Here is a 17,438-nt window from a genome sequence, read left to right on the forward strand (position 1 = left end):
CAAATGAATTTGATTTAGATTTTTTTATATATATATATAGTTAAGTGTTATAGTAATAGCTATAGTTAAACTTACCTGTTTTAATTCAAAACAAAAGTATGTCAGAAGAGATTTCAAATTTTATTTTGACTGCTGCCTGCACATACAAGAATTGCAAGAAATGAATTAGTGATGTAATGTGATTAAAACTCCTTGAAGCTGATAACCGTAAATAAAGCATTGTTGCTACAAGCCATATTACTACAAAGGATGGTCAAGTACAAAAAAACGTACTTAATTTCCACTTTCTTCCATTAAAATGCCAGAGGTTTAGTGGGATTTTATGCTAGAAATGAAGTTATATTACAATATTATTTACCATCATGATTTCATGCCTCTAAAAGGAGACATGATTGAAGCACCTTCATAATTTGGAACCAAAGGTGAAATTACCTGTTAATCCACACCCTTAACAGATGGAACAGGGTGACTAACACACATCTTGCTATATTTAAGTCCTTTGGTGATGTGATTGTCACTGCGCCGCTGTGTTGTGGTACCAGGATGTGACACTTAGTTAAAAATGTTTTTCTCTGCAGACACATGTAGAATGCCTTTGGGCTACGCGACTTCTCATAGATTCCATCTCTTCTGTTTGTGCAGAAGCTGCTGGTGGGATACACAACGGTAATGTTCTGGGAGCAGCTGTCAGGCGGTTGCGCAGTGATGACGTGTTCGTGCGTGGACTGTGTGTTTTCAGGAGTTGTTGTGGGGAGAGGAGCAGCCGAGGTGGTTTTCAGTGTTGGCAAGTCTGGGAAGAAAAACAAAGTCAGAGTGAATACAATATTTTAACGGGAAAGAAACCCATTTTTAAGATATGAAAGCTCAGATCATCATTCCTATATGTCAGTAGACCCTTCAGTTCTTAATACACAACAGAAATTGCATTTTAAGAGCTGTGTTATTTGTTGAAGTCAAATACATTTAAATGAATACATGCTAAGCTGTCACCTTGACTGAGTTTTTGTCTCAAATGTGATATTAGTGGGTATTTGCCATGTCCACAGAACCGCCCAGAGAAGTCATCCATATCCAGAGTCCACACGGCGGCCCCTCCAAGCTGCCTGCTCGTCAAATAATCCACCTGTCAGCCGGTCACACGGAACAAAGCTTCAGACGGTCCAGACCAAGGCAGAAAAATATCCCACAACGCGGCACCGCACCTTCGCATCGATGCTTCTGTCGTTATCAAATCCCACCCACTGGTCTCCTTTGACTGCGTAGGGGACTTTCTGATCCTCAATCCACTCTACTGAGGCGCCGTTCAGGAAGGAGCAGGTCTGGCAAATAAACAAGTGAGTCCATGAAATAGTGGTAATTCTTTTGCAATACCGGAAGCTGATATGCTAATGGTATTGCAAGAATGTCTGAATGACCAGTAATGGTGATGACTCCCCCCCCCCCTTATGTCCTTAAGAAAACTTGTAATCCAGGGAATAAAGGCTTTCAGCTGTTTGATAGCGTAGCTTAACAACGTCTTGTTACCTCATAGTAAGACCAGACACCAATCTGCTGGGTGTAGGGGCCGGGGTTGGCAGGGCCCTTAATTTTGGCCCCGAGGCCTCCTGCTGAGGTTGATAAGGTGAAGGCACGGACGTCGGTGGGAAAACCCAGCAACAGTTTCTCTGCTGCAGCGCCGCGCTCAGTCCAGGAACGCATCACATGATCCTGAGAGGCAAGAAAAGAAATCATTGTGTCACACGCACGGGTGACACACACACACACACACACACACACACACACACACACACACACACACACACACACTCTCTCTACAACCAGATTTGCCGACACCTGCTGGCCAAATGACGGAACTGTTTTAATTTCCTTAGACCTTCAAACTGCGTCCAGCTTGTGGTTTTAAATGAAATATGCAGAATACAAGTTAATTTACACCTTTGATTTTGTTTTTTTTTCGAGTGTAGCAACATTTTCATGCTTACTATACTGGCATTGTTTCCACTGTACAGTGGACTGTGGTGGGCCGTCATTCCATCTTCACCACTTCCAAAGTGAAAGGTTTTTACACTGATGAAGTCCAGGTACCTTAATGCACAAGACATACAAAATACACCATTCTCAACAACGACTCACACGGGATAGCAGCCTATTGTGACCGAATCCAGGTAGAAAAAAAAGGGGAAAATGTTACTTTGACAGCTCAGCGGCATCATATCCACTGTCAGTGACATCTGTTTGTGCTGCCACTGCTGCAGACAGAATCAGTCTTGTGTTTGTTCCATCTTTAGTCTCAGACTCAAAGGCCTCTGAGAGCTCCTGCAAACAGCAGAGACACAAACACGTTGGTTGCAGGCCCATCAATCAGTTGAATTGGCCAAGCATGTAATATTTTTAATGACTGCTTTTATTCCCCACCCCATCTCCACTGGCAACTTCAGTTTATCTGAGCATTTACAGACAAAAAAGTGTCCTTTAAAACCGAAAGTCAACCTCATACTGTTTGCTTAAACTTCATGTCCAAATTAAGAAACAAAGAAAAGTTGAGACAGTTTCAGGTTTTCAGAAAAAACAGGTTTAAAAAAAAAAAAAAAAAAAAAAATTGACCAAATTAATCAAATGGGACTCTGAGTATTCAAAATCTTGATTATTTGATCTTATTATTGACCTCTGCATGTCCTGCTGCCATTTTTACCGATACCACTGTGAGCAAATGCATTTTTGAAAGGACATTCTTTCAACATCAAAAGACTAAAATAGAACAAATGTACCACTGTCTTTATTTAGCAACCTTTCAAAAATAGTCTTTGCTACTGCTTCTGAAGATCATCTGCGTTTTTAGGGATATAATTAAGTTGTGCAAAAGTATAAAAATGACCTGATTCTTTTTGGAACACCTGCTAAAAAAATATTAATTGCAATCAATGCTGCAGTTCTGACAAATGTCTGAAATAATTATATCAGCATGTTTTTAAAGCTGGGTTTTGAAGTTATTATATATGTGCTGCCTGATTGAGTAAGTGAATCTAACAGACACAGTGATTTCAGGTTTATGTGGCAAAATGTTTTCGAATAATGCATCCTTCTCTTTCTACGAGCTCTTTCAGTGTTCTTCTTTATTTAACACAACTTTAATTTTAGCCCTTACACACCTTCTGACATTTAAAATAAAAAAAATCACACTCCATAAGCATTAGAGTCCACTCTGACTGTGCCAGAAAGACCGCTTGTTTTGCACAGGTGGTGTTTGTGTCTGTCTAACTGTGTGTGGAAGTCATCAAAGTCTTTGTGAATAAATAAGGCACCTAATGTGATTTCTAATGAGCCTTAATTGCATGGAAGAGGGTGACATTTTGTGAAATGCATGTAAATGATAATTAACATCTATTATCGCAGCTGTGACACTTTTTTTTTTTCCTTTGCGTAGGTTCTGTGGATATGGTGCATATTTTTGTCCTTGTTAAAACTCCTACAGTTTTTTTTCCCCACCACAAATACTGCGCGATTGCTTTGTGCATCTGGCCCTATTGTCTCCTTGCTGGCACGGGAACACCTTACGCTATTACCAACCAAGTATGAGAAAGCATCGCTGGTCCCGTCTCTGCCCGCAGTTTACCTTGCAAAGCTGAGTGAATATCTTCTTGTCTTCTGCAGGAACTCCGTCAGCTTCTCGCTTCAAATCCAGATCCAAACCGTCGAATCCATGAATCCTCAGGAATCTGATGGAGGACTGGATGAAGGTGTGACGGCTGTCTGGAGAGGACATCATGGCAGAGAACCTGCACATAATAATAATAATTAAAAAAAAGTCCAGATTTCCTGTGCCGCTCTTATTTTCACAGCGTTTACATGCAGCCACGACTGTCAGTCTTCATTGTTAAAATGGGTTGAAATGTTTTCTTATGCATTGTCAAGACACAGAAATGCACCTCAAAATTGTAATTATGCAAAGCAAATTGCGAAATATAGCAATTCTGTGTTGCCACTATGGCCGTTTTCAGGGTGGGGGGGGGGGATCATAATATTAAGAAAAATATGACTTTACTGCCATTCTTGCTGTCTGTCAGCAGATGGAAGAGTTTCATTAGGAAATAGGAACGGAAATGCTCACTGAGATTCTTCGCTGTCCTCTCTGACCGACAGTAACGTCTTCAGCATGGGGTTCCTGTTCAGGAGCATAAAAGACATGAAAAACACATGAAGTACAGAACCGTCCAACAAGAGAGTGGTGCACATCCTGAAGCTCCCCTTTTTACCTTTTTTTCAGCTCCGTAAAAGATTTGTACAGACTTTTCTCATTTTGCTCATGTTCAGTGATGTCGTATGCATGGTCGATGACAGCGAATGCATACACCAGGTGGGTGCAGAGAAAAGGTTCTATATTCTCTGGGAGGAATTTCCCCCAGCCAGTCCTGTAGCGGGACCAGTTGGTGAAGTAACAGACCACTTTGGCCGTTGTTGCTGCAACAGGAATATGTATGTATATGTATACATTTTGAACAAAATACAATGACCGAGAGTCCCATTTATGCACAAAAACAAATCCCCTTGTTTCTCTGTAATCACAATATCCCTGCTTTCAAAACATCACTCACCCATCTGAGAGTGAAGCTGCAGAACAACTACAAGAAGCAACAAATCACATTTTAATGCAAAAAGATTCTCTGAAATGAACATAAATATACAATTGAATAAATAAATCAGAACTCCTTACCAAAAATGCTTACAATCCCTGTGTTCATGTTCAATGTCTGTGATGTTCGCATTTCAACCGACTCTCCAATTCCACAGTCTCCCATTGCCTTGCTCTCACATGCTTGAAAACAACAGGAAGAGCAAAATTACACTCATAGTGTAACATCATGCCAACAGCTCATGTTACTCTGGGTGGAGCACAGAAATTGAAAATAATAGCTACCTTGCTAGAGGGATTACTTTAAAATTCCACAATCAAAATAACTATTTTCTTTGGTATACTACTACTACTACTACTGACAACAACAACAACAATATCTAAAACATATCATATATTTAATTTTTTGGGGGCTATTTAAACTAACTAATAACTTGATATAGCCGTTACCACACCTTTCTTAAAATGAATGAGCCTGTTGCAACACCTAAAAGCTTAAAAGCTTTTGAATGATTTCATGAATAATTACAGTGTCAGGTATGGCAAGAGTAAAATTAGTAACAGCTAATGTTTTCTTCCCTCTGTAGACTGGATCAGGATACAATGTGACCCACTTACAGGTTTTTACTTATAGCTCTTAAAACAAACAAACAAACAAACAAACAAACAAACAAACAAACAAACAAACAAACAAACAATACCTCCTGAACAGAGGCCAGAAAACCTGTATTGGAAACTCAATCCAAAACAAAGTCCTTAGAATGATGGTATGTTGTTGCTAGCTTGATGTCTTAACTTACAACTGAAATGAATAGATTCCTTTTGTGTGAAGAAGAGCCCTGGTAAACCCCTGGTGTACTTTCTGAGGTGTTAAATTGCTGGGAATTTTAAGGGACAGTTTTCCAAAAATACAACAGAATAAACGTTTGAGTTGTTGTGTCATGGAGAGGTCAACTAAAACTGGAATAAATGCCCAAAATATAAAGTTAGTGCTTTTTACATCAGTTGCCAGACTATTTTGAATTGTTAAAAAAAAGTGTAGATGACCGCACATGAAGCAAAATACAAAGAAGCAACCACGACAAACCCACTTTGTTTATTTGAAAACCCAGCAGGAGAAAGCGGCATGTGACTGTGGCCCAGCTGAATCAGTGGCAGGCAGAGAGGATTCACTGGCAGGTTGGCACAGTGCGGCAAATTATGAGGCATGAATGGAAAAGGCAAATGCACCACCAAACCTCGGCTCTGAGAGGTAGTGCACCACTTAGAAGAAATACAGTAGGACCTCTCCACATGCCATTTCCTGTCACCTTTGAGTTGCTATTAGGGCAGGAAAAAAACATGAAGAAAAAACCTCACATTTGATATGTGAAAGTCTCTTCATAAATCAACCAAAATTAAAGTGAACTATACTGTATCTGTAGTATATGTTATTTGACTGCATCAAAAGCAGTCAAATAAGAACTAGATTAATTAGTCCACATGGCTTTTAGAAGAGCTGCCAGTTTATTATTAGGCTGCAATGTGTGTTGGGCTATTGGAACATCCTATTGAACACCCTATAAATAGAAAGACAAAATCATGCAAATAGTCGTGGGAGTCCATACGGTTACGCTGAAGGGCGTGTATGATATGGAGATGGGAGAGATAGAATACGTGGTAATACACCGTAGCAGGTCAACATCTGAGATTTTCTGTCCTCATCACTTTCGGCCAAAGGAAACTGAGGTGTCGATGCTGTCACTCCCCTATCACCTTTCTAAGGTGTAAATGAAATAGGTCTCCAGGCAGAAGGGGAGACTATTTTCTAAGAAGTGTCAAAGTGTTACTGGAAGGGGGGAAAAAAATACTGTGTCTGTGATATTTTTGGACACATTCAAGAAGCGTCTAAGTTAAACCCCTTCACCTGAGGTGTCAAACAACATCTCATCTTCTATCTGTGTGACCGCCAAAATTTAAATACTTCATTATTTTTCTGTAAATGTCAAAAATGCTCACAAACAAAACATTTATTTTACTCAGAAAATGTATTTATTCTGTGAGAATAAAAAACAGATCACCCTGTCTGCAAATTCTGGAAGTCAGGCTTTTCAAGGCCACACACAACACTTGCAGCTGTCATTGAAGATGGTGCCCGCTCCGCACGACTTCAGATAGGTCTTTCCACCGGCGCACTGGTAGAACTTTGCTCTGTCTGAAGGGTGCGCGTAAATGCCATCAGGCTTTCCTTTGCAGAAATCGGGCCCAGGGGGAGATGGGGTGGTGGCTTCAGGAGTGGTGACAGGAGTGGTTTCAGGAGTGGTTAATGGGCTGGTATCACATTCAGGTGTGATGATGGTTGTGACCGTGGTTGGAAATGGAGTGGTGGGAATTGGAGACACGCCTGTAGAGTAGCAACAAAAAAGGGGAAGACACCAACAAGTATTAATTAGGTTGATTTACATTGTTGCCTTGGTGAATTGGTTGCTAGTATGAATAATAAGACCAACCAGAATCGATGAGTTTGCGGAGATGAGACAACAGAGGATGGACTCCCTCATTACAAAACTCTCCTTTAAAGTCATCCAGATCCAAGGCCCACACAAAGCCTCCACCAAAGTTCATGTCCTTCATGTACTGGACCTGTAATTCAGTGATGACTCTGATCAGCACAAAGTCCTCCAACTACAGTTAATGTGCATCATTATTACACAACTTACTTTGACCTCAAAGCTCCTCCTATTGTCATATCCCACCCACTCACTGTTCTTACTGGCATAAGGCACCTGCTGGTCTTCAATCCACTGGATATTTGCTCCTTTCAGGAAGCCACAGATCTGAAAAGATTCAACTGGAGTCAGACTGATGCCATTGTGACCCCGTAGATATGTCAATGTGTACTGATTTAAACTTTACCTCATAGTACGCCCAGAAGCCAGCTTCACGTGTGTAAGCACCAGCTGAAGCAGCACCGCTAGCAGGAGCTCCAATGGCAGTGTTGGATGACGACAGGCGGAAGGTACGACCATAAGTGGCAAAGCCCAGTCTGAGCTTGTGAGATGGGGTTCCATTGTCTCTCCAGTATTTCATGGCAAAGTCCTGAAACAGATACAATGAGTGACAGCACTGAGATGTGGTAGTTTTTCATAACAGGCCACAATATTGACCCGCAACGAGGTTTGAGGCTGACACTTAAAGGCTCTTACAGTGTTGAAGTAGATAAGATCACCGCTGTCTTCGGAGCCACGGTACAGTGGGCTGTTGTGTCCAGTGACTCTCTCCCAGGTTCCATGGAAGTCATAGGTCATCACATTGATAAAGTCCAGATACCTATGGGTACACAAGTAAAATTTATCGTGAGAAACTAAATCAAGCTTTTATTAATTAAAGTCAAAGACAGCTATTAAATGACTGGACAAAATTGTACTTGGCAATCTCAGCAATTTCATATCCAGCATCAATGGTTCCCTTTCCTGCAGATACTGCAGCGGTCAGCATGAGTTGGGGCTTGCCAGTGGTCTTGGCCTCAGCTGCATAGGCATCAACAAGTTCCTACCAGCAATTTATGAAGTATAAATATGTTTGTACAATTGATTTATTCTTTTATGCGATCAAAATGTTGTGACCCACCTTGCAGAGAAGAGTGAACCTTGCTTTGTCCTCAGGGGGACTTCCACGAGATCCAGGGTATTCCCAGTCCAGGTCCAGACCATCAAACCCATGAGTCCTCAAAAACCTGATGGACGACTGGATGAATGTCTGCCTGTTGGCTGCGGTGGACACCATGATGGAGAACCTGAGGAGATGTGTTTGTCATTAAATTAGAAAAATGTTCACAAAGTACACTTGAGTGTTATCAATATATCGCCTTTTTTTTTCCAACCTGAGCCATATTCTCCATTGCTCAACTTACTGAGTGGAGCCAAAGTTCCATCCACCAACAGCCAGTAAAGTCTTCAGGCTGGGGTTCCTGTAAAACAGAACACACATATGTCTTGACACAGTGCTGAAGAGAGAAGTCTTCTTCACTTGTTTATTATATTCTGGCTGTAATCACCACAAAGTGAATAACCCTGGCAAGAGTAAAGTTCGTACTTGCTCTTCAGGCCATTAAAGTCCTTGTACAGAGTCTCGTCATTCCATTCATAGGTGACCAACTCATTTTTGTTGTTGATGATGGAGAAAGCGTAGATCAAATGGGTGCACAGGAAAGGATCCACATTTTGTGGAGTGTATCTCCCTGAGCCAGGTCTGTACTGGGACCAGTTGGTGAAGTAGCAAATCATCTCAGAGGCAGTGGCTGGTGAACAGGGAAAGGCAATTTATGGTAAGCCATGTGTACAATTCTGAGATATTGTGAATGTCTTGCTGTAGTGTGACTTACCTAGCTGGCACATCAGCAGGCACAAGCCTAAAGACAGAACAGGTGATTGTTTAAACTGCAAATTGAATTGTATCAATACACACACAACATAATATTTAATGACCCATCGTCATAACACCCAAAACTTTACCTGCTAAGATGGTTACCCTGGTCATCTTGGTCTTCGAGGACACAGCTTGCAAACGTACTCTACACATTTGTCATGGAAATTAATGAAATCATTAAAAAGACAGCATAGTATGATTTTATTTTAGGCTGATCACGTGTTCACATCAGTAGTTCATTAAAAGTACTGTTTACATAAATGTTGAACCGGATACATCGGATTTTATTTGATAATTAGGCCATGACCAGAAGCCATTCCATTCTATTTTCAACATCATATTGTTTCAGCAATACATAACAGCAGCACAAACAGAAAGTTGCATTTTTCCCAATATGAGATATATTATTAATAATTTCCCCCCCATGCACTGCCTCTCAGACTCAGTGTTTGGGTAATAACTAATAATTTTAGATTCCAGTTCTGACAATCCATTCTGAAGTAGCAGCTTACCCTGGCACATCAAATGGAGCCAATGTGGTTGAAATTTCCTGTCCCTTATATTCACCCCACCAGTCAATGTGTCCTGTGAAATGGATGTGGGAAAAACTGTAGTATTTTGTTTGGTACAAATTGGATAAGATAAGCCGAGTCACAGCTGAACTGACAAAGTTTGGTCATATCTGGAAAAGAGAGCAGACTGTGTTGACGTAATGCTTTTTAGGAAGAACCCTCTAACCTTACTTAAATGTAGCTTTTACTGTCACGACTTCCTTTTTCCAAAAGAATTCTACAGATTTGTCATGAAAAACAAAATCAAATAGAAAATATAAATAAATCATACTCAATTGATCATGTGTCCGTATCATTGATCTGTTGACTGTAGACAAATTAAACAACAGTAATAATAAAAAGAATATCTCCTCAACCAATTTGTCCATTCTTCTTTTTACCTATGCACTGCAAGTTAGAGGTCGTATTTAGGTTTAATAGTGCCTTTGTATTGAAAAATGTTCATACAGTTCTTCTCTCTGCCATCAATACTACTGTAACTAACTCCCAAAGATAGAATAAAATCAAAATAATAAAGAAGAAATCTTTAAAATCCATTTTTTAGTGGCAGCTTACCTTAGGATCACAAAAAGGAGCCAATGTGATTGAGATGATCAAACCTTTATATAAACCTTACCACTGAGTTGGATCAAAGCTGTTATTACACGTTGCGGAAAAGTACTATACATAAAAAAAAGGAAGTGCTATTTCGTTAGTACAGATAAGATAAGCTGAGTAACAGCTGAACTGACAGAGGCCTAACCTGCTCAACTGGAAGTCAAACTCCAGGAAGAGTCATACATATGGTATTGGGTTTTACAGAGAAAATTAATTATTGCAAAAACAGAACATGAATGAATTGTTGAAAGACTAATAATTAGAAATTGTATCATGTGTTCACCCACTTCAAGATGTCATTTCCTTTCACCATTGAGCTGCTTTGTGCCAGTACATCTATGAGCTGAGGAAGCAGACGACCTTGAGCTTAGCTGTGGACTGTCATTGAAAGGAATAGTTTTAGTTTGACGTTCTTTGAGTCTCATTTGATATGGCATGCTTTTATTTGTGAAATTTATAACATTTATAAAAATGTTGTGTTGAGACACTGGCGGAGGCAACAGCCTGCTGCTATGTGATAAAGTCATACCTGAGAGCCAAGTACACAGTTAACCTGTACAAAGAACTCACCGAAACACTGTTGGCAGAAACAGTCCATCGAGGTGAGACACAGTCTTGTGCATGGGGTGGGGTGGGTGCTGTAGCCTATCAGAGACCAACGCCATGGTTGGCACAGCATAAGTCACACTCTGTTTTTGGCATGGTCACCTTTCTATTGCAGTTGCCAACTTAAACAAGATGACTTTTTTTTCTAAAGGTATTTCACAATAAACCGTTGGCTTATCAGAGCTGCTGAAGGAGCAGCTCTTACTTCACTCACACTTATCTTAACTACAGCAGCATAAAACTGGAAGCCTCCCTGTTTAGATTTCCTCTTTGTGATGTTAACTTACAGTAACATGCTTGATTAATTTTACTTCCATAAATACATGAATAATTGACTTTCTAAATCAGCAGACAGAAAATTTTCTTGATCACCAACCAAATATTGTCCTCTCTGATCTTGTGCCCCGCAGATGTCCATCACGGTTTTGTCTTTGGCCCTTTTAGTTGCTTCTGGTTTGTTCTTTTACTGTTACTGTATTGCCATCTATTCATTGCCATTAGCTTTGCAAATGACACGTGTAATGTTGTTTGGAAATATGTTGACGGTGAAACAACCTAGAGGAGGAGGAGCCAGTGCCTAGTGACATGGGGCCAAAACGACAACAACCATAAACCTGATCGTTAAAATTTGTCATTGACATGTTTCTAAATAAAATTACACCATATTTACACCAGTTATAATTCAGTTAGGAAATAGCAATTGAAAGAAAAATATTTAAATTGAATGGTAATCATTTGTGTGGACACCAAAAGCAGCATGCTTCAGACTCATGCTAAAGGAGAAAGATGAGCGTTTTGTGTATTTGGTCTTGTGTGAATTCCAGTCATCGGAGTCAATACATTTGAGTTCGTCACACAAAACTTTATTCACAAAAGTCTCCTCATCAAGAAGACAGTCATAAGGTTTCTGTACAGCTTGACATTATTACAAAAAGCAGTGTTGTTGTTGTCTTCATGCATCAATTGCCTTTGATTAAAGATTTATTAAATAGGAAAAGTATTTGGACAATATTTCAGAATCAGAAATGGCAGATTCAAATGAATTTACATTTCCTGAAGACCTTTTTGAAAATACTATAATCTGTGAGCTTTTGGACCACTGAGTGCCAGCGTCACCTGGGAACTATGTCGTGAATGATACAAATCTGCCACTGTGTTTTGCAGCATTACACCAAATTCACTGTCCTCTGTTCACGGTTCTGTGACTCAAGGCCAGTTGCAGCACTTGCAGCTGTCCCAGTAGATGAGGCCGGGCTGGCAGCGTTGGAGGTAGGTGATTCCATTGAAGCACTGGAGAAATGTGGTCTTATCGGCCGCATTCTCATACAGGCCATCGGGGCGACCACGGCAAAAGTCAGCCAGGGGGTCCCTGGTGGTGGTAGGTGCAGGCGGGATGGTTGGCTTTGGAGGGAAACCTGCAGAAACAGAACAGAAAAACACCATCAACAGAGGCTGATAGATGCAAAAAGGAGAACCTCTGAGAGAAGACAGGAGCAGTAGTCACCCATCGACACTCTCAGGTGGTTGACGAGAGGATAAGAGCCAGCCGAGCAGAAGGATCCACTGAAGTCGTCCATGTCCAGAGTCCAGACATGGGCTCCTCCAAGATTGTTGTTTGTCATCCACTGGACCTACAGCACCAGCACATCAACAGTTTTGAAGTTTAATGATCGCTGGCTCCAAATGTCTGGGGGAGGACACTTTTGGAAAAACAGGTTGTACTCTTTCACCTTGTGTAAAATGCTCTCCATGTCATCGTAGCCGACCCAGGCACTCGCAAAGGTGGCGAAAGGAACTTTCTGATCGATGATTCGGCTGACGGTGGCACTTTGGATGAAGTCGCAGATCTGGAGTTGCGGAAAAAAACAACACTCGTTTTGAGAAAGCTACACTTTTCTCTTACCACCTTAACATATCGGCGTATTGACTCGATAGGGTAAAATGCTCATCTGCTTCACCTCATAGTAGGCCCAGAAGCCGGCAGTGCCGGTGTAGAGTCCAAGGTCCGCAGCGCCGCTGGCTGGCGCTCCGAGGCCGCTGGATGTACCGCTGAGGCGGAATGTTCGTCCGTAGGTTGGGAAACCCATCAGCAGCAGCTCAGCTGGCGCTCCCAGTTCCATCCAGTAGGACAGAGAGGAGTTCTGAGAAAAATATATCAAATATATCATTGAATATAATTCAATGTGCGAGCAGACGACCTTGAAATCTCGGAACCTACAATGTTGTGGTGATAGTAAGAGGCAGAGTCCTCAGAGCCGCGGTACAGTGGGCTGTTGTGTCCTGTTACTGGATCCCAGTGGCCGTGGAAGTCGTAGGTCAGGACATTGAGGAATTCCAGGTGACTGTTGACGACATCATTGTTTCAATCAGCGGAGGTAGGAGGCCGAACGCAGGGCGAGCAAGTTGAAGAACGAGCAGTACGGTCAATCACTCAGAGGAGACAAACTCACGGGACGATCTTCTCCACCTCGTAAGCCTTGTCAATAATGGAGCGAAGGCCAGACACGTTAGCTGTGAGCTGGAGCCGGGACTTCCTGGTGTCCTTGGCCTCGCTGTCGAAGGCTTCAGACAGCTCCTGAAGGACAGATGAACAAATATTGTTGATTAGTTAATCTTCCCCTGAAGCCTTCAATAGAGCTTTAGGAGATTTTTGACGTAAAAAATGGCCAGGAATATTTATTCTTGATTCTCAAGGGCCCGTTTTTTACTTGTGGCAAGATGTGTCATCAAATCTTTAATATTTCGCAATAACGTTTGTACAAATGTTGCTGCACAGTATTTGTTGAAAAAGCAAATAAAGATAAATAATAATATAGATGAGCTTCCTGCTAACCGTGATCAGCAGGGTGAACCTCTCCTTCTCCTCTGGACTGCCGCTGTTCCCGGGATATTGCCAGTCCAGATTGAGCCCGTCGAACATGTGTTCCCGCAGGAAGCTGATGGCTGACTTGATGAAGATGGCGCGGCTCTCGGCCTTGGCGGACATGGCGATGAATCTTTGGGAGTTCAGAGGAAATAGCGAGAAGCCTGCTGTCACCAGGTCACCAGTGTCACTTTACAGGGGTGGAGGAAAGCTGTGGACACTCTGGCCATGACTTACGGGCTAATCCCATTAACGGTGCCTCCGACTGAGAGAAGGGTCCTCAGAGCAGGATTGCTGTATGGACAGATTAAAAAACGAGAAAAGGAGGAAGAATCGTGAGCCATGCAGTAGTAAAGGCAAATTAATTGAAAAAAACGATATAAAGTTTTAGTATAACAAGCAATATTTGTATGAAGGATGGATGTCACAGTTTATCTAAACTTATTTATATTATATATTCCTGCGATGAACTGGCGACTTGTCCAGGGTGTCACCCTGCCTTCGCCCTAAGACAGCTGGGATAGGCTCCAGCAGACCCCCGTGACCCTGAATAGGAATAAGTGGGTATAGAAGATGAATGAATGAATATTATATATTATTAGGTAGTAATAACAACAATAACGATAAAAAAAATAACAGTAGTAGTAGTCGTAGTAGTCGTAGTAGTAATAGTAGTTGTACAAAGGATGTTTCTATAATCAGCAGAAATGTTAATTTTGAATCATACATTATATTACACTATATATTATCATCACTATTAGAAATTGTTGCAGTGCAGGCAGACAAAGTGAGAGACCTCCCAGTTCTCCTTGTTCATTATGAAATCTTGCTGAGCAACTTCTTTTGCCACTTCTTTTGCCATGACCACACGCAGCACTGACTCCACACAGCAGGTCTCAGATTGAGTGATTAGTTGACCTGTTTCTCCCTGACTGACATCCAGACTGGGATGTTGTTCTAGTGTTCCTCCGAGTGTGCGTCCTTGAGCCTCTTAGCCAGGTTATCTCTGGCTGTTTTTCTGCTCCCGCGGCAGCCGTGAGAAGGTTGCAGGTGAAACGATTGCAGACGTTCGTAGCTGGTCGCACGTCACCTCGTCTCAGGGTTCACGATAGGTCGTCTATAGGCAGTGCGTGCGTTACACCGCTGGGATCTATATGTTAAGCGACGGCCTTCACTCAGGACGCCAGTCCTAGTATTCCTGACCTGCCCTCAACCTGCCTTTAACTGCTTGTTTATCACCATAGGCTTTCATCACTACCTACAGAACTGAGAGGAATTTAAAAGGACAATTAAAGGACAATTGACAATCAATTGACGCAGTTTCAACCTGTTGGTTGTGTTCGACGTGGACATATAACTCTGAAACATTGCAGCATATCTATTTAATTGTAGTCTGGCTTAATAACCAACATTGTTTCACAGAAAAACAAAAGTTATGTTTTAACAACAATTAACAAAATGTACTTTGTCATGTAAGTTGTCATGATAAATCATTTAAGGGGCCAGCGCACTCAAACAAAACTGCTGCTTCGATTTACATCAGAGTGGACTGAAATTTTTAATTTTGCCCCTTTTGAGGGTAAAATGGAAGAATTTGCAACTGTGTTTGTGTGTGTGCGTGTTCGTGCGTGCACCCTTACACAGTCTTGAGGTTGTTGAGCCGGGCGTACATCTCCTTGTCGTTCCACTCGATGGAGGTGAGCTGGTTGAAGCTGTTGATGGTGGCCAGCGAGTAGATGACGTGCGTACACAGGAAGGGGTCGACGTTGTCCGGTGTGAATTTGCCAGCGTTGGGCCTGAACTGGGCCCAGTTTGTCACGTGACATACCAGTTTACTGGACGAGACTGAGAAAAAAAGCAGATTGAGGGGAGGTCTTAAGAACAGGACTTGAAGGAAACGTTGGTCAAGTCGTCCACTGTGTCAGTGTCAAACAGAAGGAGTCTTTTGTTTCCAGGGTGAACGTTGTTCTTACCGAAGTGGAAAACGAGCAGAACGGCCAACGCTGGAAAAAAAAAATAAAAAAAAATAACGTACAATAAAAAAAATTACATTTCTTTAATTTTCTTTCAAATCAGTGCATATCCTAGATATCAAGCAGGCAAATCAAACAACACTGTATGTTAGAAACAGTCTCCCCTCCCCAAAACAGATCTTATTTCTAGGCAATATTAAATTTCTTTTTCTGTGGGCAAATTACATTTGTGTGGTGTTTTTATGAGCTAAAATGGTTTTTATGTTATTCCATAACCCTGTAGGTTCTGTGAATCAAGGCTAAAACCTGGACTTGTGGATGACAATTCAACACGGAAACGCACAAAAGTTTGCAAACTCTGATAACTTCGAAGCACACATTCAAACTTTAAGCAAATCTTACTCTGTGCATACATGGAATTTGTTCTTTAACAAAATGACAAGCACAAGATTACCTTGCAGGAGTCTTGCCATCGTGTTCCTTGGTAGAGTTCAGTCTGGTGGATTAGAATGCAATGAAATGATGATCAAAATAATGCATTAAAGCACTGCTGAGTAGGGAGAGCTCATTACATATAGTGAGGTGTAACTAAACTAACTGCACAGTATCTCCCTCTAAAACACCCCAGCACCAAATTAAGCAGGTCAGACTGACAGCTGATAGTGATGATCTTCTCGTTACCTGTCCTCCAGATGAGACACCCCGGTCAGTGTGCAGAGCTCCGAGTCGGCATATATTTATACATGTCGCACTTTAATTACTAGTAGCTGGTGACAAAGTACAGCAGCTGATAAAGGCTTGAAGGTGGTTCAGATTCAGTTGACGCTAATAAAGGAAAAAGGTAAAAATCCAAGAAAAATCGACATCAGCATAAATGATAAGCAGGACTGAAATGTTCCAGATAGTGAAATCATATCAGCGAGATAATATATGGCTGAGAGCTGAATAAGTGTCTGTTCAATACACAGATTGCATCTGGGGTCACCAGACGTGCGCGCGTTATGCACCATTTACTCATCATTGTGCTGCAAGTTGGACTGTGCTGTAACACAGATTCCCCTTTTTTTTTTTAAACATCAATGTCAAAGTGAGGAAATGAAAATTGCAGTTGTTCACTAACAGTCAAAAGTTTGGACACACCTTCTCATGCAATTTTTTTTTCTTTACAACTGTCTACACTGCCGATAGGTACTAAAGACATCAAATATATGAGCAAGATATATGTAATTATGCAGCAAAGAAAAACACGTTAAATAACTCTAAATATGCTTTTTATGCAAGGTGGCTATTTTGAAGAATTTAAACATAAAAAGTTATTTTACACTTTTATTGTTTCCTTCGTAATTCCATGTGTTGAGTTTTGATGCCTTCAGTGAGAAACTGCAATATCAACAGTCATGAGAATGAAAGAAAAGACATTAAATTCATAGGATGTGTCCAAACCTTTGACTGGTTGTGTATGTCACATTAACAGGATTAGTTTCTAGTGAGGCCAATAAGGCAGAGACAATCATAACTGTTATTTTCTGTGTGTTAAGTTCACTTCTGTGACCCGGTAAAAAAAATACGTATTTATGAACGAATCGAAGGACAGCCGTGTTGAAATACAATCCCATGGTGTTTATTTCCAGTCATATTTACAAGCAGAAGACAACCCAGCCCGCCCACCACCTCCTTCACATTACCACCTGACAATGTAAAAGTTTCAGGCAACATCGCCACCCCGTGCCCCCCCCCCCCCCCCATCCCCCAGTGCTCCCGGGCTCCAACAGCGGGAGCCGGTGACAGAA

At 41.4% G+C, this 17,438-nt stretch overlaps 3 protein-coding genes across 6 annotated transcripts in view; all 3 read right to left on the bottom strand.

The window, feature by feature from the left end:
* LOC142887246 (acidic mammalian chitinase-like) overlaps positions 1-9,238 on the bottom strand; it is a 53,117-nt gene extending 43,879 nt beyond the window's left edge. Inside the window, exons 1-11 of one of the 3 annotated variants that reach the window (XM_076024728.1) lie at positions 9,124-9,238; positions 8,994-9,020; positions 8,705-8,909; positions 8,523-8,579; positions 8,240-8,405; positions 8,037-8,161; positions 7,816-7,939; positions 7,526-7,708; positions 7,330-7,446; positions 7,120-7,252; positions 6,639-7,013 (exon numbers count right to left, since the gene is read on the bottom strand). In XM_076024728.1, coding sequence (XP_075880843.1) covers positions 6,721-7,013; positions 7,120-7,252; positions 7,330-7,446; positions 7,526-7,708; positions 7,816-7,939; positions 8,037-8,161; positions 8,240-8,405; positions 8,523-8,579; positions 8,705-8,909; positions 8,994-9,020; positions 9,124-9,190 — 1,497 coding nt within the window. In that variant the 5' untranslated portion in view covers positions 9,191-9,238 and the 3' untranslated portion in view covers positions 6,639-6,720. Of the gene's footprint in view, positions 1-6,638; positions 7,014-7,119; positions 7,253-7,329; positions 7,447-7,525; positions 7,709-7,815; positions 7,940-8,036; positions 8,162-8,239; positions 8,406-8,522; positions 8,580-8,704; positions 8,910-8,993; positions 9,021-9,096 lie in introns of those variants that run through there. The other 2 variants (XM_076024729.1, XM_076024730.1) reach the window with 2 other exon arrangements.
* Positions 135-4,803, bottom strand: LOC142887244 (chitinase-3-like protein 1). 2 transcript variants are annotated; one of them, XM_076024727.1, is made up of 11 exons: positions 4,712-4,803; positions 4,593-4,619; positions 4,254-4,458; positions 4,109-4,162; positions 3,614-3,776; positions 2,192-2,316; positions 1,983-2,085; positions 1,525-1,707; positions 1,203-1,319; positions 991-1,123; positions 135-790 (listed from the first exon to the last, which is right to left on the bottom strand). In XM_076024727.1, exons 1-11 carry the CDS (start codon positions 4,794-4,796, stop codon positions 429-431), a joined length of 1,557 nt encoding a protein of 518 aa, XP_075880842.1. In that variant the 5' UTR covers positions 4,797-4,803; the 3' UTR covers positions 135-428. The 2 variants fall into 2 exon arrangements, 1 of the variants encoding a protein (XP_075880842.1); XR_012926512.1 differs by having other exon boundaries at positions 652-790; positions 991-1,103.
* A 2,438-nt stretch (positions 9,239-11,676) lies between the features above and the next one.
* On the bottom strand, positions 11,677-16,216 carry LOC142887249 (acidic mammalian chitinase-like). Its single transcript, XM_076024733.1, has 11 exons — positions 16,103-16,216; positions 15,649-15,678; positions 15,316-15,520; positions 13,913-13,969; positions 13,646-13,808; positions 13,263-13,387; positions 13,031-13,154; positions 12,771-12,953; positions 12,543-12,659; positions 12,317-12,443; positions 11,677-12,227 (listed from the first exon to the last, which is right to left on the bottom strand). Exons 1-11 carry the CDS (start codon positions 16,119-16,121, stop codon positions 12,019-12,021), a joined length of 1,359 nt encoding a protein of 452 aa, XP_075880848.1. The 5' UTR covers positions 16,122-16,216; the 3' UTR covers positions 11,677-12,018.
* Positions 16,217-17,438: the final 1,222 nt, after the last annotated feature.

This window comes from Nelusetta ayraudi, unplaced genomic scaffold (genome assembly GCF_046127955.1).
Source record: "Nelusetta ayraudi isolate G7.1 ecotype Tasmania unplaced genomic scaffold, CSIRO-AGI_Nayr_v1 ptg000017l, whole genome shotgun sequence".
NCBI classification, from domain to species: domain Eukaryota; kingdom Metazoa; phylum Chordata; class Actinopteri; order Tetraodontiformes; family Monacanthidae; genus Nelusetta; species Nelusetta ayraudi.